General features: G+C 40.1%; 2 protein-coding genes across 2 annotated transcripts; both read left to right on the top strand.

Annotated features, from left to right (window-relative positions):
• The first annotated feature begins 7,636 nt into the window (after positions 1-7,636).
• On the top strand, positions 7,637-10,004 carry LOC109205511. The gene is made up of 3 exons (XM_019368225.1): positions 7,637-8,628; positions 8,669-8,963; positions 9,255-10,004. The coding sequence occupies exons 1-3, from the start codon at positions 7,637-7,639 to the stop codon at positions 10,002-10,004; spliced, it is 2,037 nt and encodes a 678-aa protein (XP_019223770.1).
• A 403-nt stretch (positions 10,005-10,407) lies between these two features.
• LOC109205510 lies at positions 10,408-13,107 on the top strand. The gene is made up of 5 exons (XM_019368224.1): positions 10,408-10,639; positions 11,738-11,979; positions 12,498-12,590; positions 12,669-12,770; positions 12,877-13,107. The coding sequence occupies exons 1-5, from the start codon at positions 10,408-10,410 to the stop codon at positions 13,105-13,107; spliced, it is 900 nt and encodes a 299-aa protein (XP_019223769.1).
• Positions 13,108-26,176: the final 13,069 nt, after the last annotated feature.

Genomic DNA, 26,176 nt, shown 5'->3' with positions numbered 1-26,176 from the left:
AGAGTTTGTGACATATTTCGACAATGAAACGTATTCTACCAAACCCGAAGAAGAAGATAACAACTAGGTAAGAAGGAGAGGAATGGAATCGGAGAAGTAAAATCAGGAGCAGAAACTGGGGAAAAAGATCAAAGAAGAACAGTACTCATGCAAAGTAAAGGATAGTGAAAACTTCTGAAAATGAAACTGCCATCTATTTATAGGGCTGGGTGGTGTGAGAATCGAAATAAAGGATTGTCAATGGCACCAAAACCAAAGCGGCAGACACAGACGCTGTCTCGGAAGACGCCTAATGATGACGCGCGTGGCCATGACATCACCCTACGATAGCCACACCAACTACAACTTTGTTGGTTGCGTCGTTCTCTCCACCTCGACCGACCCCACTTATTCAACACAACAAAATTTCTCCTAAATTAAGGTGAATCAGGTCCGCTTATCGAGGGCGTGCAGGACCACGACCTCAACAAGCGGAGGGACTAACTGTATTGGTCTAAATTTGGCGACTTGGTAGTAACAGATAAACGGGACCAAGGACGGGGTCGACCGCAGTGTAATAGCCGGAAGCCGTTCTCGAGAGGGCTTATGCCAAGGACGGGCAGCTAAAGCGAAGAAATAACGGTAGGATAGGTTCAGATATGGACACAAGGAATATTCCTTTGGATATTTCTTATTTTGTACTTTTTATGATTTCTGGGAAGTATACATTATATATAGGAAAAGATAGAGAACAAAAAGGGGGATCTTGACCTCTGATAAGAACACTTTTGTAAAGAGTTGAAAAAGAAGAATATACAACTATTGTCTCGTTCACTAACTACTGAACTCAACATTTATTATTCATTTTCCGTTTGTTAGATCCGAGGATCAATTATCTATTTTTGATTCCCATCCTTCCACGTTGCTGTCAGGTGAGAGAATCATCCAAGTCACATTATCTTTGGATGATTAACTCTCTCTTATTATATTTATTGCCATTTATTACATTTATTGCATGCGTATTATTATAACATTCATTGATAATCATTGAGTTCATATCTGATATTCACTACCCTTAGACATTATCCGTACAGTCGATACCCCTCAACATTAGATCTAGAATTCATTATATTTAACTAAGATTCATCCATCATCTCATCATAATTGGTTTAACTAAAAGTCTTAAACACTTTTTGAACAGACGGAATGAAGTAGTATTTGAGCAAGAAGCAAGAAAATGATGTCCCAAGAATACATTGACCTTCGACAGGGTTCAAGTTTTGAGTTAAAAAGCAGACATATTAAAGAACCGACAAAATTCAAGGGAAGTCCACTATATGATAGTACTTAAACAATTGCAACCAAATTAAAGAGAAATCTACGTTAGATACTAATATAATTATAACAAAAATAACTTAACTTGGGAGGACAAATCATTTAAAGAATGATAGATTTAAGATTCAGAGGTCGTAAAATTCGTAGTTAAAATTAATTCAGTAACAACCATATTACACTCTTCTAGTTAAAGGAGTTGCATGTTTGAAATTAGAAGGTCATGAATCATGATGATTGTTAGAAAAATACTAATCATGATTAGTTAAAAAATACTAATCATACTAATCCTATGAGTGTACTGGTGCTTTTAATAAAGAAATCAGCCTGAGTCGTGTTGCAAATGTTCTTCTTTTAAAAAGAAAACGAACTTAATTACTTGTCTTGAACACGTTCAATTATTAGACACTAAGCGATAAACTGGGTGATCTTTTAAAAATAGCCAGATTTACAACTGCTCGTTCAAAAATAGCCCAATTTTAAAAGTAATCGAAATTTAGACACTTTTTATGTAAAGATAAATCTGAGCGAAAACACTATTCAAAACCCGGAAAATACTCCAGTATATTATGCTGGAGTTCCAGCATAAGTATACTTGAACTCCAGCATATTATACTGGAGTTCCAGTATACTATCCTGGAACTCCGGCATAATATGATGGAGTTCCAGCATAAATACACTAGAACTCCAGCATAATATACTGGAGTTCCAGCAAGTATAATGGTCCAGTATAATAATCTGGAGTTTGGAGCACCAGTGCTCCAATCTCCAGTATATTATACTGGAGCCAGCAATGTATACGGTCCAGCATAATATGCTGGAGTTCATACACAAGTGCACCGAACTCCAGTATATTATGCTGGACCGGTCTCTATTGCAACAAAACGGAAGCTATTTTTCATTGACTTGGTAAACACTGACTATTTTTGATTGACCAGTTCGAAAACTGACTATACCGTAAAATTTTGGCGATAAAACTACGAATAAACTTTAACTTATTTCAGTACTTAAAGCATATACTATAATCTTTTATTGCCGTAGTTACCCTAGAGTCATTAGCAAATTGAGAGCCACCTTTAGTTGGGTAATATGATGAGAAAAACTTTCATTTGAACATCATATTTCCAATGTAGGGAAATGACACCGAAAAATAACAATAATAATATTGCAATAATATTATTTGTTAGCATACACACGAATTGGCTTGAGTCGTCACTACTACAAAAAGGACCTTTAGCGGCAATTATTTAGTGGCAATAATGCAATTGCCGCTAATAGATTCTTTAAGCTGAAATATTAGCGGCACATGGTCATTAGCCACTAAAAAATATTCTTTTCCCGACAATAAAAATAATTGCCACTAAAAAGTACTAATTAAAATTAATTTTTATTATTTTATCTTTCCCTCCACACCCCATAAAATAAAAATCTTTCCCTCCAATTTTTTTGGACAACAATGAATTATTCCCTCCAATTAGAAAATAAGAGGAAAACCTATTCCCTTGTTGAACAGGAATCGCGCCCAAAAACATCGAAAATTAATCGTGCCCAAAAACATCAGGATTAATCGAACAGAGTCACGACTTTGCAAGCCTACTTCGACCAGATTTCGATCATCTTTTTCCCTTGTTGAACGGATGCAGAATAGCGCCAGCTTCTACATCGAACAGGATTAACAAAGCCGCGACTCTGCTAGCCTACATCGATCAGGTCTCGATCAACTTTTTCTAGAGATAAATCCTCTTCTTCCCCAGGTATAACTTCTCTTCTTACCCAGCAAGTGCGATTTAAATCGAGTTGGTATTGGTGCTGCTCGATTATGCGCAATCTTCGTCGTCAGTATTCTCCCTTTAATCCGTCTCCAACTTCTCTTTTTGTGTAGGTTCAAGATTGTTGCAGAAATTTATCATCTCCTTCAATTTCTTGTCTTTTTCGCAAAAAAAAAAAATCTGCTTACCAGGTAAACATTTGTAATTTTTGATATCCAACTATTGTGTTTTGAGATTTGTGAAAGTATAGTTTTTCTGCATATGCTAAGTCGTTTGTGATAACGGGCTGCTGTTAAATTGATGTGCGATTGATTGAGTTTATTCCTCCTCTGTTCCTCACTCGGGCAGAAATAGTAGAGATGCTTATCATGCTTGATATACTCTTGGACAAAATATTAATATATCTTATTAGCTATAACTTAGCCATTTCCGAGTTTTTTCCCCTAATGTAACTGACAGAATCTAATTGATTTGGAAGGCTGTATAATTATTTGAGCGCTTTATAGATGTAATCTTAGGAAAATGGTTAGTATCGAGACTTAATGCCTTTTTCTAATACTTGAATAGAAGACCTTATAGAAAGCTAGTTATTCAGGGAAATTGCTACAAACTCTCACATACAAGCCAATAGGTACAAATATTCTGTATCCATTTGAATTTTGATTTGAGGCTGTAGGTTTTCCCTTGGACAAAGTACTTTGCTTGATATATATTTGTTGTTTGTAGATTTGTAATATTGCAATTTGCTATTGTGTTTTTGCATTTACTTTAGCCATTTAGCTATGACCTGTGTAGTGACTGAAAAAATAAAGAATTCATCGTAGATTGATCCGCTTGATGTAATTTGAGTATTCCTGTTTCTTCTCGAGAAAGTTATCCATCTCCGTATTTCATTAGGTACCTCTTCTGTAATTAAATTTGATGTACTAACAAATGGTATTTCCTATTGTCTTTCAAGTCTTAATAGTATTATGTAATTGATTGATTAGATCTTCAGTATGCTACATCATTCCTCTCTTTTTTTTTTAAATTTGGTGTCCTTGTTAGATGTTTTCTGAAACTCTTACTCGTTAGGATGATGTGGAGAAGAACAAGCTTCTTAAATCTCCTTGTTGAATGTTTGTCCTGACCTGAAAATGTTTCTACTTCTATTCAGTATCTGAAACCATTTTAGGTGATAATATGACTATTGTTTCGAGGACTAGAATCCTTGATAATGGAAAGCATTGTCGGGTGATTGTTTCCTTTCAAAGCAGGCTACTATTAGAGTTTTCTATCGTTTGATCAACTTCTGCAGTTTTCTTCCTTAGCTTCTTCTGCAAATTCTATTTGAATTAGTAATAGTTTGCCTATTTGAAAGTTACTATAGTGTTCCATTCATTCTAGTTGAAAGAGTAGAGTTATAAGATTCTACCTGAATTCTACTTAATCTGATATCATTGGTTGCCTTGCTTGATCGAAATAGTGTCTATATAGTGTGCTGAAAATATAGAGTTTAGTGGTTTGGTGTATCACCTGAGGTGTGCTGTTGCTGTTGTAGTGGACTGCCTCGAGTATGCTTCTGCTGTCCAGCCATGAAACTTATAGAAAAATCTTGCTGTTGTCCTGTATTTGGATGTTTGTGTTGCTGTACAGTAGATTTATCCGCTTCAGAGACAGCTGCTGGATTGTTTCGACTATGCTGCTGCTGCCCGGATTTTAGTATTATTTACATTTTGCATTATAGTACCACTTAAAATGGAAGGGCTGCAATATGTTGGTACTGGTGGTGAGCTGCAAAGTTTTGGTATTTGTGGTGAGCCTACTGAGCGTGGAGCATTAGCAGCTTGTTTTTGCCCAGCATTTCGAACTTGCCCTTCTACTGCTACTGCTGTTTCAACATCTGTTCCTCCTACATGATCACTTGCAGTNCCGTGATAATGGAAAACATTGTCGGGTGATTGTTTTCTTTAAAAGCATGAAGGATAGAACCTGGAGCATAAATCCTTACTTTACCTTATCAAGAAAGGATTTTAGCAAAACTAGCTGGACGGCTCTATTGCCTATTGGGCTGCTTTTTGAGCCCAAATCTGACATTAGTTGAATGATTTTTGTGATTGTGCTCATATGTTTGTTGATAATTATGTATTACTTGGCAGTAGAGGATTTGTGTGCCTTGCCAAGATGAGGGTGAAATGTGAATACTATTTAAAGATCTCCTTTAGTATATTAGTGCCTTCCTCAATAACGTATGCAAAAAAGGTTTCTTTTACACACCAATTCAGATTATCCTAGAATGGGAAGTGAAGCTTTTGCAAATATTTGTTTGTTCACCCTGAGGACTTCTATTTAGTAATCTCTTAAATGATCTTAACAAATAAGAGCTGTAATTAATATTCAGTTATCACCTTTCTAGAAGGTGGCGTTGTGAGAAATTTTCTGGAGATGGATCTAGGAAAATTGGTTCTTTGTAGATTGCATCTATCGGTGGATGCAACAAGGGATTCATCTTCATGATGCAGCCAATATCTGATTGCTTTTGGTCATCTTAGCTTTGGTGTGTGAGGGAAAGAGAGTTTTTCTTATATTACCTTAGGGTAGGGGTAAGGTCTGCGTACATATTACCCTCCCTAGACACCACTAGTGGGATTACACTGGACCGTTGTTGTTGTTGTTGTTGTTGTTGTTGTTGTTGTTGTTGTTTCTATTTGATAGTTTTACTTCTTAAAATGATATCTTTGAGCTATAGAATTACCTACTAATAGATGGTTATTTTATTTAAACTATATTTTTTATTAATTTCCTCTTTTTACTAATGAATTTTTAGCTCTTGTAGTAAGTATAGAATAAAAAAGAATATCTTGAACGTCATGGACAATCCTAGAAATAAAAGATGGATGCATTGTGATAGAGTTAGTAAAGAATATTTGGATGGAGTAGAGGAGTTTATAAACCATGCCTTTTCTGAAAAACAAGATGGAGAACAAATTGCATGTCCTTGTACGGAGTGTGTGCTTATCCATCAAGTAAACCGGACTACAGCATATGATCATCTTGTGATTAATGGTATTATGCCATCATATGATACTTGGTTTTGTCATGGTGAATCTCTAAAGGGATCAAACAATGCTTAAGCAAATAATTGCAGCCAGTCAACTTTAAGGGGCGATGATATGACAGGAATGATACATGATGCCTTTGGAGGCTTTACACAGTTCATGAATATTGACGTTAGTGAAGGGGGTGACATAGAGCATAACTTACAAGAGAATACTGCTCATCCATCTGGAAATCAACTGCATCCAGAGGTTGATAAGTTTGAACGGCTCATGAAGGAGGCAAATAAAGAACTATATCCAGGATGTAAAAAATTTAGCAAAATATCCTTTTTGATGTATCTGTACCATACAAAATGCATGTTCAAATGGTCAAATGAATAGTTTAATGCTTTGCTTGGACTATTGAAGGATGCGCTGCTTGAAGGAGAAAAATTGCCTCCTTCTTTCTATGAGACCAAAAAGATAGTTGAAGGCTTGGGCTTAAAGTATGAAAAAATTCATGCTTGTCCCAATGATTGCATGCTTTTTAGGAAAGAGTTTGCTAATAAGAATGTCAATAAATGCAATGTTTGTGGAGATTCTAGATGGAAAAATAATGCTAGAAAAATCCCAGCCAAGGTCCTAAGGTATTTTCCTTTAAAACCAAGGCTACAAAGACTGTTTATGTCTTCGAAAACTTCTAAAGCAATGCGTTGGCATCATGAAGAGCGCAACAAAGATGGAGTTCTACGACATCCTGCAGATTCTGAAGCTTGGAAAAAATTTGATAGCAAATATCCCGAATTTGCTGGAGACCCTCGCAATGTGCGCCTAGGATTAGCTTCTGATGGGTTTAATCCATTTGGCACAATGCGAACTGTTCATAGTACATGGCTAGTGATTTTAATGCCATATAGTCTTCCTCCATGGATGTGTATGAAACAAGAGTTCTTCATTCTGTCCTTCCTTATTCCTGGACCTAAAGCGCCTGGCAATAATATCGATGTATTTTTGCAACCTCTAATAGAGGAGTTAAATGAATTATGGAATGTTGGGGTAGAAACATACGATGCCTCTACTAACACCTTGTTTGGATGGTTGCTACGTATCGTTTCATAATGTACCGTATAGTATTGTATTGTATTGTACTGTATCGTTTGATGAATACAATGTTTGGATGGATTGTGTCGTTTTGGCGTCGTTTTATGGTATCACCGCCTGTGATATGATGAATAAACTTGCAATATTATAAAAAAAAATTATGATACGGTATATAAAAAGGTAGTGTAAATGATAAAATAAAATTATTTAATAATAATGAAGGGTGGGATTGAGAGAAAAACACAAGGAAACGACGCGACCACACCAAATCGGTCGCTACATGAAGTGGAACATTTCATCGTTACGTAACGACGGATTTAACGATACGATACAATAAAATTTAAGTAACAATTAAAATAAACATTGTATTTAAAGTAACAATACGATACGATACGATAGGTAACAACCATCCAAACAAGTTGTAAGGAGATATTTCAAATGCGAGCAGCTCTCATGTGGACTATAAATGACTTTCCTGCATATGGTAGACTCTCTAGATGGTGCAGTTATGGTCGGTTTGCATGCCCTTCTTGTAACATAAACACTCAATCTAGAAGACTGAAACATGGCAGAAAGTTTTGTTACATGAGGCATCGATGCTTCTTGAAGTATCGGAATGATGCGAAATCATTTGATGGGACTAAAGAAACAAGACCTTCACCTTGTCCAGTATCTGGGTCAGTAGTGCTGGATCAAGTTAAAGATATAAAATTTACTCTCGGCCAGTCAAGTGAAGGGGTAAGTGGGGTGATGAAAAACACATGGAAAAAGAGAAGTATTTTTTTCGATCTTCCTTACTGGATATTTAACTTGGTGCGCCATAATCTTGATATGATGCACATAGAAAAGACTGTGTGCGATAACTTAATTTATACACTATTGAATCTTGGTAAAAAGTCTAAAGACAACTTAGAAGCTCGATTGGACTTGAAGGAGATGAAAATAAGACCAAGCTTATGGCCTCAATATCGAGCTAGTGGGAGAGCATATCTTCCTGCTACTTTTTTCACAATGTCTCAGCAGGAAAAGGACTTATTTTATGAAGTACTACAAAATGCCAAGTTTCGAGATGGCTATGCGTCTAATATTTCACGTTGCGTTCGCAAACGAAAGTTATCTGGGCTAAAAACTCACGATTGTCATGTTATAATGCAAGAACTTCTTCCTCTTGCCTTGCGGAGATCAGTAGATAAAAGAGTAAGTTCAATTTTAATTGAACTATGCACATTCTTTCGTGTTTTGTGTAGCAAAGAGCTAAAACTAGAAGAGTTAAACCTACTTGAAGAAAAAATCCCAGAAACATTGTCTACTATGGAGAAACTCTTCCTTCCAGGATTCTTTACTGTTATGATACACTTGGTTATTCACTTGGCAACCGAGGCTAAACATGCGGGACCAGTACATTATCGCTGGATGTATCCAATTGAGAGGTATGTAGAAAATCACTGAATCTTTGNCTTTGTTCCATAGGTATTTGGGTACTTTAAAATCATATGTTCGTAATCGTGCATGTCCAGAAGGTTCAATAGCAGAAGCATACATAGCAAATGAGTGTATGGCATTCTGCTCACGATATTTAGAGGGTAGAGATTCAATGTCTTATTGTTCAAGAAAATGGAGTGATGAAATTGAGCATGAGACTAATAAAGAAGAATCTCTTTTTCCTACTGTTGGGGAGTCGTACGGTAGAGTAGATGTATTTGAGTTGGATGACAAAACATGGTTGCAAGCACATCGGCATGTGCTTTTCAATTGTGAATCAGAAGTAGTTGAGAATTATAAAAAGTAAGTGTTATATCTATTATTTAATATATATTACTTATTTGATAACAAAATTGATATATACGAGTTACATGTATAGGGAACATATTGCTGAAATCAAAAGAGCACATCGTAAGCGTCGTTTGACACAACATCAACTTGATCGTGTGCATTTCGATACATTTCATGAGTGGTTCAAGGAGTAAGTAAGTAGTAGGACTAAGTCATTGTTTACGTTAAATTATTATCCTTGTACAAATATCCACATTTATAGTTGTATCTTTTATTTGGTTAGGTAAAGGAGTTAGAAGCCACATCTAAAATCTTAAGGGATGTTAAAGTCCTAGCACAAGGACCGAGTTACATTGCAAAAAGATTCAGTGCGTTCGATGTTAATAATGGGTATCGATTCCGAACAAAACAAAGTGAAGAGTTCAATGTGACACAAAATATTGGTGTTATGGTCATTTCGAAGACTGAAAGTTATGCAAGTACAAGTGATAATGCTCCAAAATCTGCAAATATCACATATTATGGCAGATTGAATGATATTGTGGAGTTAAACTACTATGAGAAATTTAAGGTCATCTTATTTAAGTGTGATTGGGTTGATGTAACCAAAGGTAGAGGAATTAAGGAAGAAGACTTGGGTTTCACACTTGTGAATTTCACACACCTGACAGTCTCTGGCGATCGAGAACGTCATGAGCCCTTTATTTTTGCAGAACAAGCTCAACAAGTAATATTTGTGCAAGATCCTCAAGATCATGAATGGTTTGTCTCTAGGTTAATTAAACCTCGAGACATTTTTAATATGGGAGAGGAAAATAGTGTGCAGTTTGAGCCATCAACGCAAAGTGATGCCACTGACTTGGCTCTTTTAGAAAATGCTTGTGTTTTAGAAGATGAGTATAATAATTGGGTAAGAAGTGGTGTCGATGGGATAATAATTGATACAAACGTAGATTCCCAACCTTCTCCAAATGATGGTGAAGCTAATGTTGAGGGAGAAAATAACATAGAAAATGAATGTGATTCTGAATAAGATAGGTGGTACTTATAGAAGATTTTTGTTGCAAGTGTTATGTAATAAACTCTAAGGGTGTTATTTTTTTGCTTCAGAAATTTGAATATTGGATGTTTGAGTGAATTTATTGTGCTTTCTTCTACTTATATTTTGCTTATTGTATCCATTTAAATGTGATATTAGAAGGTGGTACTATAACTTGATAATTATTTTCCTAGTGCATAAATAACTCTTATCTCTAGAACAATATTTGTCGCAAGGCTTTGTTTGCGTTACCTGAGTTGTTGATATTTTTCACATATTGAGATTTGGATGATGCTTCCTCATGTTTTGCATGTGGCCTGCTGATTTGTTGGGGTCAATCTAGTACTAATATAGCGTAATGCAGCTAGATAATTTTTTTCATTTTGGAAAAGGAACTATGCGAACTAGAGGTCGCAACCGACTGGTAATTGAACAAGACGACGATGAAGATGTGCGACCTTATATTGAGAATTTGATGGATGGTCAAAATCATTCTGCAACCCAGCCTTATATTGAGCAGTTGATGGATAATCAGAACTCTTCTGAAGACCGGGCACATGATAATCAATCTTGTGATTTGAATAGTTCTGCTGGTGGTACTGAAGTTCAACAAAATGATGATGAATCAGGTAACACTTTTCTCTAGAATCATTTTCAAATCATAATTGTTTAAGAGAATTAGAAAGAACTTCAAGCCCATACCTACCACTTTTCTCTGGAATCATTTTCAAATCTTAATATATCTACTACTAGTATATTTCTTTGTGACAATAATGAGTGTGAACTTAATATATGTAAATATTCTTTTTTTAGAATTCCAACTCTTTATAATTCCATTGGAGAATATATATAATTCCAACTATTGGCAGCAAGATATGAACTTTTTATCAGAAGAATATGTCGAATTGTTGCATCTTTATACTGTCTATAAATTTTCATAAGAGAAAAGTGAAATACGTTCAGACCTGTTCTGTTTCGTTCTTGTATGGTAGCCTTTTTACTTTTCCTCCCCAGCCACTTCCTTATTTCCTGTTCCTTCTCCTTCCCAAGGTGTGGGGGCCTAAAAATTCCCTATTGCAGGAATGGTCGAATTGAGAGAGTTGTGGAAAACATTTAAATGGAAATCAATATTTCCTTTTCATGTATTGGTTTTATGTAAGTATCTTGAAACTGACGTTACTTTGAAAAAGAACAGCAATCCGTCTGTAGCCCTTTCTGCTGAATGGTTTTCTTATGTGAAGTTCTCAAAACCTCATGTCATTTGTAAAATATTTAAAGGAACAATAGTTATTTTTGCTTGTATGTAAACTATGCGATATACCAACAAAATTCTGCAAAAACCTGCGTAAGATCTAGCAAAGTGGATTCAAGTATTTTAATATACAAAAAACTGCAACATGATCAGCTCAGAAGCATGATTTTAACTCCCCAAATTCTGTCTGAAACTTTGGTTCTGCTCCCTCATTCCCCTGAATCTTAATGCCTTGGTGATTGATTTACCTTCTTCTTGTTACTCTGACATAAAAGACTTCATAGTTCTCAAGCTGCTGCTGCCCATCTTGCTTTGTTACTATCACTGTCTTTGATCGAGCTTCAATTTTGTTTATTCCATCAAGCTGCTGCGTCGATAGAGGAATGAAATCACATAAGTTTGAAATCAATTGTTATTTAACAGATTTAACCATATAAGTTTTGCCATTTGATGACCTTTGAATCTTCTATTCTAGGTAATTTGGAGCCAAGAAAGGTTCATGGGCCTACTTTACTAAAAGACATTTGGAAACTTCCTCCGGGGAAGGTAGTTGATGTGCCGCTTAATAATCGTAACCAAGCTATTGGGGAAAAAGGTCGAAAGCTTGCTAGCTTTCTAGGAATCATTGCGAGAACTCCAGAACTAACACCTTTACATGTAGATGATTGGAAAAATTTTGACAAGGAGGAAAAGAAGAAATTGGTGAATTTTGTGAGGGTATGGAGTAGTAGTTGTTGTTATTATTATTATTATTATTATTATTATTATTATTATTATTATTATTATTATTATTATTATTATTATTATTATTATTATTATTATTATTATTATTATTATTATAATTATTATTATTATATGAATGGGTTCAATCTTTTATACATGATATTTTTTTCTAAATATTGGCTTTAATTTTTTAGAAGAAGTTCTCTATCCCAAGACGAGGAGAAGCTTATGTCCTAAAGTCACTAGGAAAGAAATGAAAATATTACAAGTCTGAGTTAAAATGTGAGTATTTGCGAAAATATAAGACTAAAGACCTTTTGCTGAAAAATAGACCAAGTCGCATACCGAGGGATCAATAGAGTGGTCCTGTCGCTTATTGGCTTTCAGATAAAGCTAAGGTATTAACAAATCTTTAAAACACCTCTAGTTGATTATTTTCAGTGTTTTAATTTTAGTTATGCTCAATTTTTATGTATAATTTATAATATATCATTTTAATATTTCAACGACAGAGGCGTTGCCAAGCACATAGAAATAATAGGGCCAATCAAAAGATGCCTCACACAGGAGGATCCAAAAGTATTGCTACCTTGATGGATGAGCAGGTAAACTTGTTCAAATTACTAACTATAATGTTTTAATTTTTTTTTCACGCATATCTTACATCAATTTTATTGTATTAGGCTGTAAATGTGATAGAGCCTACACGAGCACAAGTTTTCATATTAACTCATACAAAACGTAAGGATGGTAGACCACTGGATGAAGATTCTGTCAAGGCAATTGTAAGATTTCTTTTTTTCTTTTATTTTCATAATTGGAAAATAGTTTGGAAAAAACATAAAAGCGAATAAATGAATTCCAAATTGGATTTATGTATTTTATAGCCAGGAAATGATAAATGAAAGGACGAACAATAGTGAGAGCTCTACTGACCAACCTCCTCGCGGTGCTGCTTGGGAAGGCGATGTGTATTCTCAGGTGTTCGAAAATGACAAAAGAGGATATGTTCGTGGTTTAGGACTTGGTCCAACTCCTTCTGTTCTATGGGGCAATAGATCTTCCTTAGAAAATATTGTTGGAGAGGATTCGTCTAATGAAGCTGTCCAAAGGTTAACATAAGAGATAACCGAGTTAAAGGATAAACACAATGAAGAAATGAATCTGATGAAACAAAATCAGGAGAAGATGCAATCAGAATTACTCGAAATGCGTCAATTGATGCGCAAATATGCTTCCAATGAATCTATGCCTCAAAATATCAATGACACTTCAATTGAACAGGTAACTCGATTTTATAAGTTATGCACATTATTAATGAAGTTTTAATCCTATAAAAGTATTGTTATCTGGTGTGTTAATATTTATCAGGTCCCTACTGCCAATAGTGGCCATGAACGAGTACCACAAACATCAAGGATACCTAATGTTGCTGAAAATACTTCAATGTCTCATGGTACTACTCATCTTTATCCTTCGGCAAGCTACTATTTGAGTTTTCTATTGTTTGATCAACTTCTTCAGTTTTCTTCCTTCTTCTGCAAATTCTATTTGAATTAGTAATAGTTAGCCTATTTGAAAGTTACTATAGTGTTCCATTCATTCTAGTTGAAAGAGTAGAGTTATAGGATTCTAGCTAAATTCTACTTAATCTGATATCATTGGTTGCCTTGCTTGATCGAAATAGTGTCTATATAGTGTGCTGAAAATATGGAGTTTAGTGGTTTGGAACTTACCAAGGCATCGAGCAAACTCCTATCCTCCAAAGTGATAGTTGGTGACGTTATGTCCTGCTGCTGCTGCTCACCAGTTGCTGTGACTGAATTGGTTAGGAGCTGGGCTAGGTCTGGGCCCCTAGAACTGGTCAGCAGCACCTGTATACCAATTTGCTGAATTCGGATCTGCAGGTGATTGCAAAAAAAGACCTGCTGTTGGGAAGCAGGTGTGAAGCAGGAGTTTGGAACCAGTTGCATCTGTGTGTTGTTGCTTTGTTGCTGCTGTGTTTGTTGTATTTTCCAAAGGCATTTTCCTGGAGGTTGCAGCAGTAGGAATGTGTGACGACCCGGCCGGTCGTCTTAAGAATTAATGCCCAGATCCCCTATTAACTGTTTTCCCCAAGTTTATTTCTGCTATTTTGATTTGCCGGGACATTCGGTTTTGAGTTTCGAAGAGTTTTAGGACACTTAGTCCCTAAATGAGAGCATATGTGTTGGAAAATGGTCCACAGCCAGAACAGTGTGAAGACGGCCTCGGAATGGAAATCTGATGGTTCTGTTAGCTTCGTTAGGTGATTTCGGGGTTGGGAGCGTGTTCGGAACGTGTTTTGGAGGTTCGTAGCTAATTTAGGCTTGAAATGCCGAAAGTTCGAATTTTGAAGTTTCCGGTTTGATAGAGAGATTTTGATTCGGGGTTCGGAATGGAATTCCGGAAGTTGCAGTAGCTCCGTCATGTCATTTGGGATGTGTGTGTAAAATTTCAGGTCACTCGGACGTGGTTTGGTTAGGTTTTTGATCGAAAGCGTGTTTTGAGAGAAAATGAAGTTCTTAGGCTTAAATTAGTGATTAATTCGAGTATCCGATATTGTTTTAGGTGTTTTAAGGATTGGTACAAGTTTGAATGGGGTATTAGGTGATGTTGGTGCTTTGGGTTGAGGTCCCGGGGGCCTCGGGGTGATTTCGGATGCTTGACGGGAAGATCGGAGAAGTGTTGCAGCAACTGAAGCATTGCTGCTTCTGGTATTTTTGCATCTGCGGATTGGGAACCGCAGATGCGGTACCGCAGATGCGGCATGGAAGACCGCAGAAACGGGGTTGGCCAGGCTCATCAGGCTCCGCAGATGCTGTGGGATTTCCGCAGAAGCGGATCCGCATCTGCGAGATCAGGACCGCAGGTGCAAAATTTTGGATTTTTAATGAAACAACAGAAGCGGCTTAAGTTCCGCAGAAGCGGGACCACAGGTGCAGTCCCTTGACCGCAAAAGCGGAAATCACTGGACTGAAATATGAAATTCGAGGGTTTAGTTTCAAAACATAGAAAAAATCAAATTGGAGCTCGGGAGAGGGCGATTTTGAGAGGGATTTGAAGAGGAGATCATTGGGTAACGTTTCTTTAATCCTTTCTAGTTATATTCCATCAATCTATAGTTAATTTCATCATTTAAATTCGTATTGGGGATCAAAAATTGGGAAAAATTGGAAGAAACTTCTTAGACCGAATTATTGAGTTTTGAGTGGGTGTTTGACCTTCGATCTGGGAGATTTTTGTATGGTTAGACTCGTGAGAGTGCGAGGGTTCTGAAAATACGAAAATTATCCGGTTTTGAGACGTTGGCCTGAGGGGCATTTTGGTCATTTTACCTAAATTTGCGTCTTAGCTTTAAATTTAATAGTAGGATCAGTTGCTTGAGATGTTATTTATGATATGTAATTGAATTGAACAGATTTGGGCCATTTGGAGTCGGATACTCGTGGCAAAGGTGTGGTTTCGAGTTGATTTTGGATCCGGTTTGAGGTAAGTGGCTTGTTTAACCTTGTGTGGGGGACCTTCCCCCTTAGGATATGATATTTGGTAATTGAATGCCTTGTACGTGAGGTGACGAGTGCGTACTTGAGCTAATTGTTGAAAACCCGGTTTTACTTAAGATATTGAGACCGAGTTTCTTTCGTGTTTGCTTTATTCTACTTGCAATTATAACCTGTGTTAGATTAGAAAAGAATATTTAGTTGATATAAATTGCCTATTTGCTTAAGTTGCCTTGACTGTACTACGTGAAGCATGTTAGGCTAGTACTACCTGTTGCTTGTATTTTTGTACTTCATTTCTGAATATCTTCTGGTTGTGGTTGCGCATTTACATTGGGACTACGGATGTGGGGATTCCGGTAGCTCCACCTTGTTTGTTTACTTCGGGACTACGGGTTAGATTCCCGGTAGATCCCCCTGCACTTTTACTTTGGGACTACGGGTTAGATTTCCGGTAGATCCTACGCACATTGATAGTTGGACTACGGGACGGTATCCCGAGAGATCCTTCGGATATACTCATATGATGGACTACGGGACGGTATCCCGGGAGCTCCTCGGACAGTTGATGAAATGGACTACGGGACGGTATCCTGGGAGATCCTCATTGTTGGTACTGATATTGAGTTGTTTTACTCTGTGTTACCTTATTCTGTGCGTGTTATTGTTGCTTCGTATAACTTGTCTTACTTCACAATTTTATTCATTATTTCTGTTTACTTCATACTGTTGCAAGGCTTATTATTATATTTTATCTCAGTAGGGCCCTGACCTTCCTCGTCACTACCCGACCGAGGTTAGGCTTGGCACTTAGTGAGTACCACTGTGGTGTACTCATGCCCCTTCTGCGCATGTTTTTCATGTGCAAATCCAGGTACTTCATCCCAGGCGTATCACTCTTGAGGCGGAGAGATCTAGCAGAGACTTCGAGGTACATCTGCCGCGTCCGCAGACCAGGATTCTCTATCTTATTCTAGCTTTAGCAGTTAGCTTTTCCTTACGTACTATTGCTTTAGACATTCTGGAGTTAGAGCCGTGTATTAATTCCCGTTAGCTTGTGTTCCCGTGAGTTACCGGGTTTTGGGATGATATTATAGACTTCCGCATTATTGGGTTGTATATGCCGAGCGGCATTTATATACAGTTACCCTTCTAGTTTGTTTAGTTTAATTATTTGTTTCCGCATTTTATGTATATTCCGCATTGTTAGGCTTACCTAGTCGTAGGGACTAGGTGCCATCACGACATGTTCACGGAGGGCGAACTGGGGTCGTGACAAGTTGGTATCAGAGCTCTAGGTTCATAGGAGTCACGGGACAAAGGCCGGTTTATTAGAGTCTCGCTGATCGGTACGGAGACGTCTGTACTTTCTACGAGAGGCTATGTAACTGTTAGGAAAATTTTCACTTCATTTGATTTCCTTGTCGTGCGATATTTTGACATCACAAATTCTAAACTTCTGTCTTCCATTCTCTCACAGATGGTGAGGACACGCGCTACTCGGGATGATCGGGCACCCGCGCCCCCTACTGCAGCCGTCAGAGGCCGGGGCCGGGGTAGAGGTCGAGGACGCGCACGTGGTGCAGCCAGAGCACCTATGCGAGCTGCCGCCGAGGCACCACCAGTAGATAAAGCCGGAGCCCAGGCACCTGGCACACCTACTACTGCCACTACTACTCCAGCCCTTGAGGAGACTTTTGCTCAGTTCATGAGCATGTACACCACCTTGGCTCAGGCAGGGTTGCTTCCCCTTGCTGCAGCCACATCCCAGGACGGGGGAGGAGCACAGACTCCCGCCATCCGCACTCCTGAGCAGCGAGTGCATGTTGAGCAGGATCCCGAGATTATTCCCGCACCGCCTGCACTGCTAGTTCAGCCCGAGGACGGGTCAGCTACTTCAGAGGATGAGCAGCGGAGACTTGAGAGGTTCAAGAAGTATGATCCCCCAGTATTCAGTGGGTTAGCATCTGACGATGCCTTGGGATTTCTAGAGGAGTGTCACCATATTCTTCACACTATAGGCATAGTAGAGTCTAGCGGGGTTTCCTTCACTGCCTTCCAGCTTCGGGGAGCCGCCTGTGATTGGTGGCGCACTTATGAGATAGATAGTCCAGCCGAGGCTGCCACACTGACCTGGACCCAGTTCTCAGATATGTTCATGAGAGAGTTTGTTCCCCAGAGTCTCAGGGATGCATGGCGCGCAGAGTTTGAGTATTTGCGCCAGGGTGCTATGACCGTTTCGGAGTATGTTATCCGCTATACCAGGTTGGCCAGGCATGCACCGGCCTTGGTTGCTACAGTTCGTGAGAGAGTTCCCAGGTTCATTGAGGGTCTTATCCCACCCATCAGATCTAGCATGGCTCGAGAGTTGGAGATGGACATTCCTTATCAGCAGGTAGTGAGCATTTCTAGGAGGATTGAGGGTATGCTCGCCAGGGAGCGAGGGGAGATGGACGCCAAGAGGTCTCGAGAGTCGGGTCACTACTCTGGTGCTCGTACCCCAGCATCAGGTCGTTATGGCAGAGGTTATGCGGGTCGCCCCGTTCATTCACCTCTTCCAGCAGTCTGCAGTGCTCCAGCTCCGCCTATACCTCAGGAGCCTTACTATGCACCTCCAGTTTCTAGCGCGCCTGGTGCGCGGGGTGCTTTAAGAGGTCAGTCCAGCAGACCTGGTCCTAGTCAGTCATAGCCACCGCGTCCTCCCAGAGCTTGTTTCGAGTGTGGTGATACACGCCACATGGTTAGGGACTTCCCTACTTTGTTGGGGTGCAACTTCACGGACTGCTTAGCCACAGTGTGCTCCTCAGAGTTCTCAGGCCATGGTCACAGCTCCAGCTGCCACCCCATCTGCCCAGCCGGCCAGGGGCGGAGGTCGGGGAGGTAGAGGTCGCCCGCGAGAGAGAGGCCGGGCCAGATATCATGCTATTCCTGCTCGTACCGAGGCTGTTGCCTCTGACTCTGTCATTATAGGTATTATACTGGTTTGTCGCAGAGAGGCATCGGTTCTATTCGATCCGGGCTCCACTTATTCTTATGTGTCTTCTCGCTTTGCTCCGCATTTGGGTGTGCCTCGGGATTCTTTGAGGTCCTCCGTTTATGTTTCGACTCCTGTGGGGGATTCTCTTGTTGTGGATCGCGTTTATCGGTCATGTTTGGTTACTATTCGTGGTTTTGAGACCAGAGCAGATTTGTTGTTACTCAACATGGTTGATTTTGACATTATCTTAGGCATGGACTGGTTGTCGGCCCATTTTGCTATTCTTGATTGTCACGCCAAGATCGTGACGCTGGCTATGCCAGGTATTCCACGTGTTGAGTGGAGTGGTACTTTAGATCACACTCCTAGTAGAGTTATCTCTTTCCTTAAAGCTCAGCGTATGGTTGAGAAGGGGTGTGCCGCATATTTAGCTTATGTGAGAGATGTCAGTGCTGATACCCTTTCTGTTGATTCAGTCCTAGTGGTACGGGATTATCCCGATGTGTTTCCGGCTAATCTTCCGGGCATGTCGCCCAATAGAGACATTGATCTTGGCATTGCTCTGTTGCCTGGCACTCAGCCCATTTCCATTCCTCCGTATCGTATGGCTCCTCCTAAGTCGAAGGAGTTGAAGGATCAGTTGCAGGAATTGCTTGGTAAGGGTTTTATTCGCCCCAGTGTTTCACCCTGGGGTGCTCCTGTCTTGTTTGTGAAGAAAAAGGATGGTTCCATGCGTATGTGTATTGATTATCGCCAGTTGAACAAGGTTACAATGAAGAACCGTTATCCCTAGCCTCGTATTGATGATTTGTTTGACCAGCTTCAGGGCGCATAAGTGTTTTCTAAGATTGACTTGCGCTCAGGTTACCATCAGTTGAAGATTCGGGAGCCAGATATCCCGAAGACTGCCTTCAGGACTTGGTATGGTCATTACGAGTTCCTTGTTATATCATTTTGGCTGACCAATTCCCTAGCAGCTTTCATGCATTTGATGCACAGTGTGTTCAGGCCATATCTCGACTCGTTTGTTATTGTTTTTATTGATGATATTCTGGTGTATTCCCGGAGTCGGGAAGATCATGAGCAACACCTGATGACCGTGCTTCAGACCTTGAGAGAGAAGAAGTTATATGCAAAGTTCTCAAAATGTGAGTTTTGGTTGAGTTCTGTGGCATTCTTAGGCCACGTGGTTTCGAGTGAGGGCATTCGAGTGGATCCGAGGAAGATAGAGGTCGTGCAGAGTTGGCCCAGGCCGTCCTCAGCTGCAGAGATTCGTAGTTTCCTTGGTTTGCGGGCTACTACCGTCATTTTGTGGAGGGATTTTCATCGATTGCGGCCCCTATGACTAAATTGACCCAGAAGGGTGCCCCTTTTCAGTGGACAGAGGAGTGTGAGGCGAGCTTTCAAAATCTCAAGAAAGCTTTGACTACAGCCCCAATTTTGATATTGCCTACCGGTTCGGGGTCTTATACTGTCTATTGTGATGCCTCGAGAGTTGGCCTCGGAGCGGTGTTGATGTAGGACGGTAGGATGATTGTCTACGCGTCCAGACAATTGAAGATACATGAGAAGAATTACCCTGTCCACGACCTTGAGTTAGCTGCTATTGTTCATGCCTTGAAGATCTGGCGTCACTATTTGTACGGTGTGCCTTGTGAGATCTATACTGACCACCGGAGTTTGCAGCACTTGTTCAAGCAAAAGGATCTAAATTTGCGCCAGAGGAGGTGGTTAGAGTTTTTGAAGGAATATGATATTACTATTCTCTATCACCCGGGCAAGGCCAATGTGGTGGCGGATGCCTTGAGTCGCCGGCGGAGAGTTTGGGGAGTTTGGCATATTTACCAGTTTCAGAGAGGCCTATGGCGATGGATGTTCAGGCCTTAGCCATTCAGTTTGTGAGATTGGACCTCTCGGAGCCCAGTCGGGTTCTAGTTTGTGTGGTTTCCCGGTCTTCTTTATTTTGATCGTATCAGGGAGCGGCAGTATGATGACCCTCATTTGCTTGTCCTTAAGGACAAGGTTCAGCGTGGTGATGACAGAGATGTGACCATCGGAGATGACGGGGTATTGAAGATGCAGGGCCGAATTTGTGTGCCCAATGTCGATGAGCTTCGAGAGTTGATTTTAGCAGAGGCCCATAGCTCGCGGTATTCCATCCATCCGGGTGCCGCGAAGATGTACCAGGACTTGAGGCAGCACTATTGGTGGAGGCGGATGAAGAAAGATATAGTTGGGTATGTGTCTAGATGCCTCAACTGCCAGCAGGTGAAGTATGAACACCAGCGACCGGGTGGGTTGCTTCTGCAAATAGAGATTCCGGAGTGGAAATGGGAGCGCATCACCATGGACATTGTATCGAGACTCCCACGGACCTTGAAGAAGTTTGATGCCATTTGGGTTATTGTGGATCGGCTGACCAAGTTCGCTCATTTCATTCCTGTGTGTACCACTTATTCATCGGAACGGTTGACAGAGATTTATATCCGGGAGGTCGTCCGTCTGCATGGTATTCTAGTTTCTATTATTTCAGACAGAGGTACTCAGTTTACATCCCGATTCTGGAGAGCCGTGCAGTAGGAGCTAGGTACTCGGGTGTAGTTGAGCACAGCATTTCACCCCCAGATGGACGGACAGTCCGAGAGCACTATTTAGATTCTTGAGGATATGCTCCGTGCGTGTGTGATTGATTTTGGACAGTCTTGGGATCAGTTCTTTCCATTTGCGGAGTTTGCTTACAACAACAGTTATTAGTCCAGCATTCAGATGGCGCCGTATGAGGCTTTATATGGTAGGAGGTGTAGATCTCCGATGGGTTGGTTTGAGCCGGGTGAGGCTAGGCTATTGGGCACAGAGTTGGTTCAGGATGCATTGGAGAAGGTTAAGATGATTCAGGATAGACTCCGTACAGCCCAGTCCAAACAGAAGAGCTACGCGGACAGGAAGGTTCGTGATGTTTCGTATATGGTTGGTGAGCGGGTTCTGCTTCGGGTTTCGCCTATGAAAGGCGTCAAGAGGTTTGGAAAGAAAGGGAAGTTGAGTCCGAGGTTTATTGGCCCTTTTGAGATTTTGAGACGAGTTGGGGAGGTTGCTTATGAGCTTGCCTTACCTCCCAGTTTGGCCGGGGTTCATCCGGTATTACATGTTTCGATGCTCCGGAGGTATCACGGTGACCCGTTGCACGTGTTGGATTTCAGTTCACTCCAGTTGGATAAGGATCTATCCTATGTTGAGGAGCCAGTGGCTATATTGGACAGGCAGATCAGGAAGTTGAGGTCAAATAACATTGCTTCAGTAAAGGTTCAGTGGCGTGGTCAGCCGGCCGAGGAGGCGACCTGGGAGACCGAGCAGGATATGTGCAGCAGTTACCCTCATCTTTTCACTACTTCAGGTATGTCTTTATGCTCGTTCCAGGACGAACGAATGTTTATGTGTAGGAGGATGTGACGACCCGGCCGGTCGTCTTAAGAATTAACGCCCCGATCCCCTATTAACTGCTTTTCCCAAGTTTATTTCTGCTATTTTGATTTGCCGGGACGTTCGGTTTTGAGTTTCAAAGAGTTTTGGGACACTTAGTCCCTAAATGAGAGCTTAAGTGTTGGAAAATGGTCCATAGTCAGAACAATGTGAAGGCGGCCTCGGAACGGAAATTCGATGGTTCCGTTAGCTTCGTTAGGTGATTTTGGGGTTGGGAGCGTGTTCGGAATGTGTTTTGGAGGTTCGTAGCTAATTTAGGCTTGAAATGCCAAAAGTTCGAATTTTGAAGTTTCCGGTTCGATAGTGAGATTTTGATCCGGGGTCGGAATGGAATTCCGGAAGTTGTACTAGCTACGTCATGTCATTTGGGATGTGTGCGTAAAATTTCAGGTCATTCGGACGTTGTTTGGTTAAGTTTTTGATCGAAAGCGTGTTTTGAGAGAAAATAAAGTTCTTAGGCTTAAATCGGTGATTAATTCGAGTTTCCGATGTTGTTTTAGGTGTTTTAAGGATTGGTACAAGTTTTAATGGGGTATTAGGTGATGTTGGTGTTTTGGGTTGAGGTCCCGGGGGCCTCGGGATGATTTCGGATGGTTGACGGGAAGATCGGAGAAGTGTTGCAGCAGCTGAAGCATTGCTGCTTTTGGTATTTTCGCATCTGCGGCTTGGGAACCGCAGATGCGGTACCGCAGATGTGGCGTAGAGGACCGCAGAAGCGGGGTTGGCCAGGCTCATTAGGCTCCGCAGATGCGGTGGGATTTTCGCAGAAGCGGATCCGCATCTGCGAGATCAGGACCGCAGGTGCGGAATTTTGGATTTTTAATGAAACCGCAGAAGCGGCTTAAGTTTCGCAGAAGCAGGACCGCAGGTGCGGTCCCTTGACCGCAGAAGCGGAAATCACTGGACTGAAATATGAAATTCGAGGGTTTAGTTTCAAAAGTTAAAAAAATCAAATTGGAGCTCGGGAGAGGGCGATTTTGAGAGGGATTTGAAGAGGAGATCATTGGGTAACGTTTCTTTAATCCTTTCTAGTTATATTCCATCAATCTATAGATAATTTCATCATTTAAATTCGGATTGGGGATCAAAAATTGGGAAAAATTGGAAGAAACTTCTTAGACCGAATTATTGAGTTTTGAGTGGGTGTTTGCCCTCCGATCTGGGAGATTTTTGTATGGTTAGACTAGTGAGAGTGCGAGGGTTCTGAAAATGTGAAATTTATCCGGTTCCGAGACGTTGGCCTGAGGGGCGTTTGGGTCATTTTACCTAAATTCGCGTCTTAGCTTTAAATTTAATAGTAGAATCAGTTGCTTGAGATGTTATTTACGATATGTAATTGAATTGAATAGATTTGGGCCATTTGGAGTCGGATACTCGTGGCAAAGGTGTGGTTTCGAGTTGATTTTGGAGCCGGTTTGAGGTAAGTGGCTTGTCTAACCTTGTGTGGGGGACCTTTCCCCTTAGGATATGATATTTGGTAATTGAATGCCTTGTACGTGAGGTGACGAGCGCGTACTGGAGCTAATTGTTGAAAAGCCGATTTTACTTAAGATATTGAGACCGAGTTTCTTTCGTGTTTGCTTTATTCTACTTGCAATTATAACCTGTGTTAGATTAGAAAAGAATGTTTAGTTGATTTAAATTGCCTATTTGCTTAAGTTGCCTTGACTGTACTACGTGAAGCATGTTAGGCTAGTACTACCTATTGCTTGTATTTTTGTACTTCATTTCTGAATATCTTCTGGTTATGTTTACGCATTTACATTGGGACTACGGATGTGGGATTCCGGTAGCTCCCCCTTGTTTGTTTACTTTGGGACTACGGGTTAGATTCCCGGTAGATCCCCTTGCACTTTTACTTTGGGACTACAGGTTAGATTTCCGGTAGATCCCCCGCACGTTAATAGTTGGACTACGGGACGGTATCCCGGGAGATCCTTCAGATATACTCATATGATGGACTACGGGACGGTATCCCGGGAGCTCCTCGGAGAGTTGATGAAATGGACTACGGGACGGTATCCTGGGAGATCCTCGTTGTTGGTACTGATATTGAGCTGTTTTACTGTGTTACCTTATTCTCTGCGTGTTATTGTTGCTTCGTATAACTTGTCTTACTTCACAGTTTTATTCATTATTTCTGTTTACTTCATACTGTTACAAGGCTTATTATTATATTTTATCTCAGTAGGGCCCTGACCTTCGTTGTCACTACTCGACCGAGGTTAGGCTTGGCACTTACTAAGTACCTGTGGTGTACTCATGCCCCTTCTGCGCATGTTTTTCATGTGCAGAGCCAGGTACTTCATTCCAGGCGTACCACTCTCGAGGCAGAGAGATCTAGCATATACTTCGAGGTACATCTGCCGCGTCCACAGACCAGGAGTCTCTATCTTATTCTAGCTTAAGCAGTTAGCTTTTCCTTTCGTACTTTTGCTTTAGATATTCTGGAGTTAGAGTCGTGTATTACTTCCCGTTAGCTTGTGCTCCCGTGAGTTTTCGGGTTTTGGGATGATATTGTAGACTTTCGCATTATTGGGTTGTATATGTCGAGCGGCATTTATATACAGTTACCCTTCTAGTTTGTTTAGTTTAATTATTTGTTTCCGCAATTTATGTATATTCCGCATTGTTAGGCTTACCTAGTCGTAGGGACTAGGTGCCATCATGAAATGTTCACGGAGGGCAAACTGGGGTCATGACAGAATGGGACTGTTGTTGATCATGTACAGAATGGGTCTTGAGTGAGCAGAATGGCCTCCATTGATTGAAACTCTGCGCTGTAGGCAGTTCTTCAGTCTCCAATTCTGCAGGAAATAAAATTTCCCCAGTGTTCACTCTTTTCTGTCAAGAGTGTTAGACAGATTACAAAGTCTAGCACCTTGGGCTCTTTTTGTTAACTATCTTCAACTTAGCTTTCTTGAACATCAATGTCAAAGAAAAGTTGAAGATAGCATCCCTCATTACCACATGCTTTGTCACTATCCTTAGGGATCTCTTGCATTACTCTATGTGCAGAGTTTGCTTGGGCTCCTTCGAGAAGGCCTAACAGGGCTTCTGCTTGGAGGAGTTGCTGCTGTTTGAAATTTGCTCCAGCTTCTGCAGTTTTTATTGCAGCAACCACTACAAAAATTGGACCTTTGATGTCCTGCTGCTGCTTCTCGCCAGTGCATTCAATCCCATTGTGTTCTCTCTCTATATAAATGTCCAATGTCTTCTTTGTTNGTTAGGATCATTCTCTATCCCAGAAACGGATAAAAATTATCTCGGAATATGGTATGCAGGTGATCCATAAGATAAGAAATTATGGATAGACAATCTGAATACACCTATATTGAACAACTCAGGATTGCTCACCATAGATTCTACAGGAATATTGAAAATCACCGGTGGAGGGAAGACAGTTGTGAATATTGCCCCTCCTTTATCGACATGACGTTTAATATCTAGGCTTCAAGATTCTGGAAATTTTGTGCTTCAGGATGAAACTCGGAATAGTACTTTATGGCAGATTTGATATGTTTGCTTGTGTGATATACTCAAAAGGCTGATTTGATATGTTTGCTTGTATGATATGCATTTACAGATATACTAAAGTACTTCATAGATGAGACTATACATACTTTTGGGACATTAATGAAGCAGATTCTTGCAATTTTTCTTGTGTCCCTTTCTGGATATGGACTTTTAGTTTCATAACCTCGCAAACTATTATCAACTTTGTTGTTTGGCAACATTTACTTCCTATTGACATAGTTATTTTATAATTTCAGGTCATACAGTCTGATGTTCGATTTAGCGGGTGGATGATTTCAATATGACGAAGAGTTTCAGAGATTATTTGAAGATTGTTATTCGTTAAGATTAGTTATATAATGACATTAGCTATTTACTTCAAACAATATGAGTTATTTTTTAAGGTTTTGTGATATTAATATTTTGGATTAGTACTTCCTTTTGTTTGATAAGATTTAACGAGATATACTATAGTTTTATGAATTAATATCAATATGTTTTGTTATTTGCATTATTTTTTCGTCGAATGTAGTAGCTATTATTAATGGTGGCTAAACTTGCCGTTATAGCTTGTGAATTTTAGTGCCAATTTAACAGGATTAAGACGTTTATACAGGGATATTGTAACCATTATATTGCTATTAAAGATGATTTTTAGCGGCAATTTAATTGACTTTACTATTCATTAAAATGGACGCTA

The sequence above is a fragment of the Nicotiana attenuata genome, unplaced genomic scaffold, assembly GCF_001879085.1.
Source record: "Nicotiana attenuata strain UT unplaced genomic scaffold, NIATTr2, whole genome shotgun sequence".
NCBI classification, from domain to species: domain Eukaryota; kingdom Viridiplantae; phylum Streptophyta; class Magnoliopsida; order Solanales; family Solanaceae; genus Nicotiana; species Nicotiana attenuata.
The sequence above is the reverse complement of the archived record's forward strand: the minus strand, read 5'-3'. Positions and strand labels throughout refer to the sequence as shown.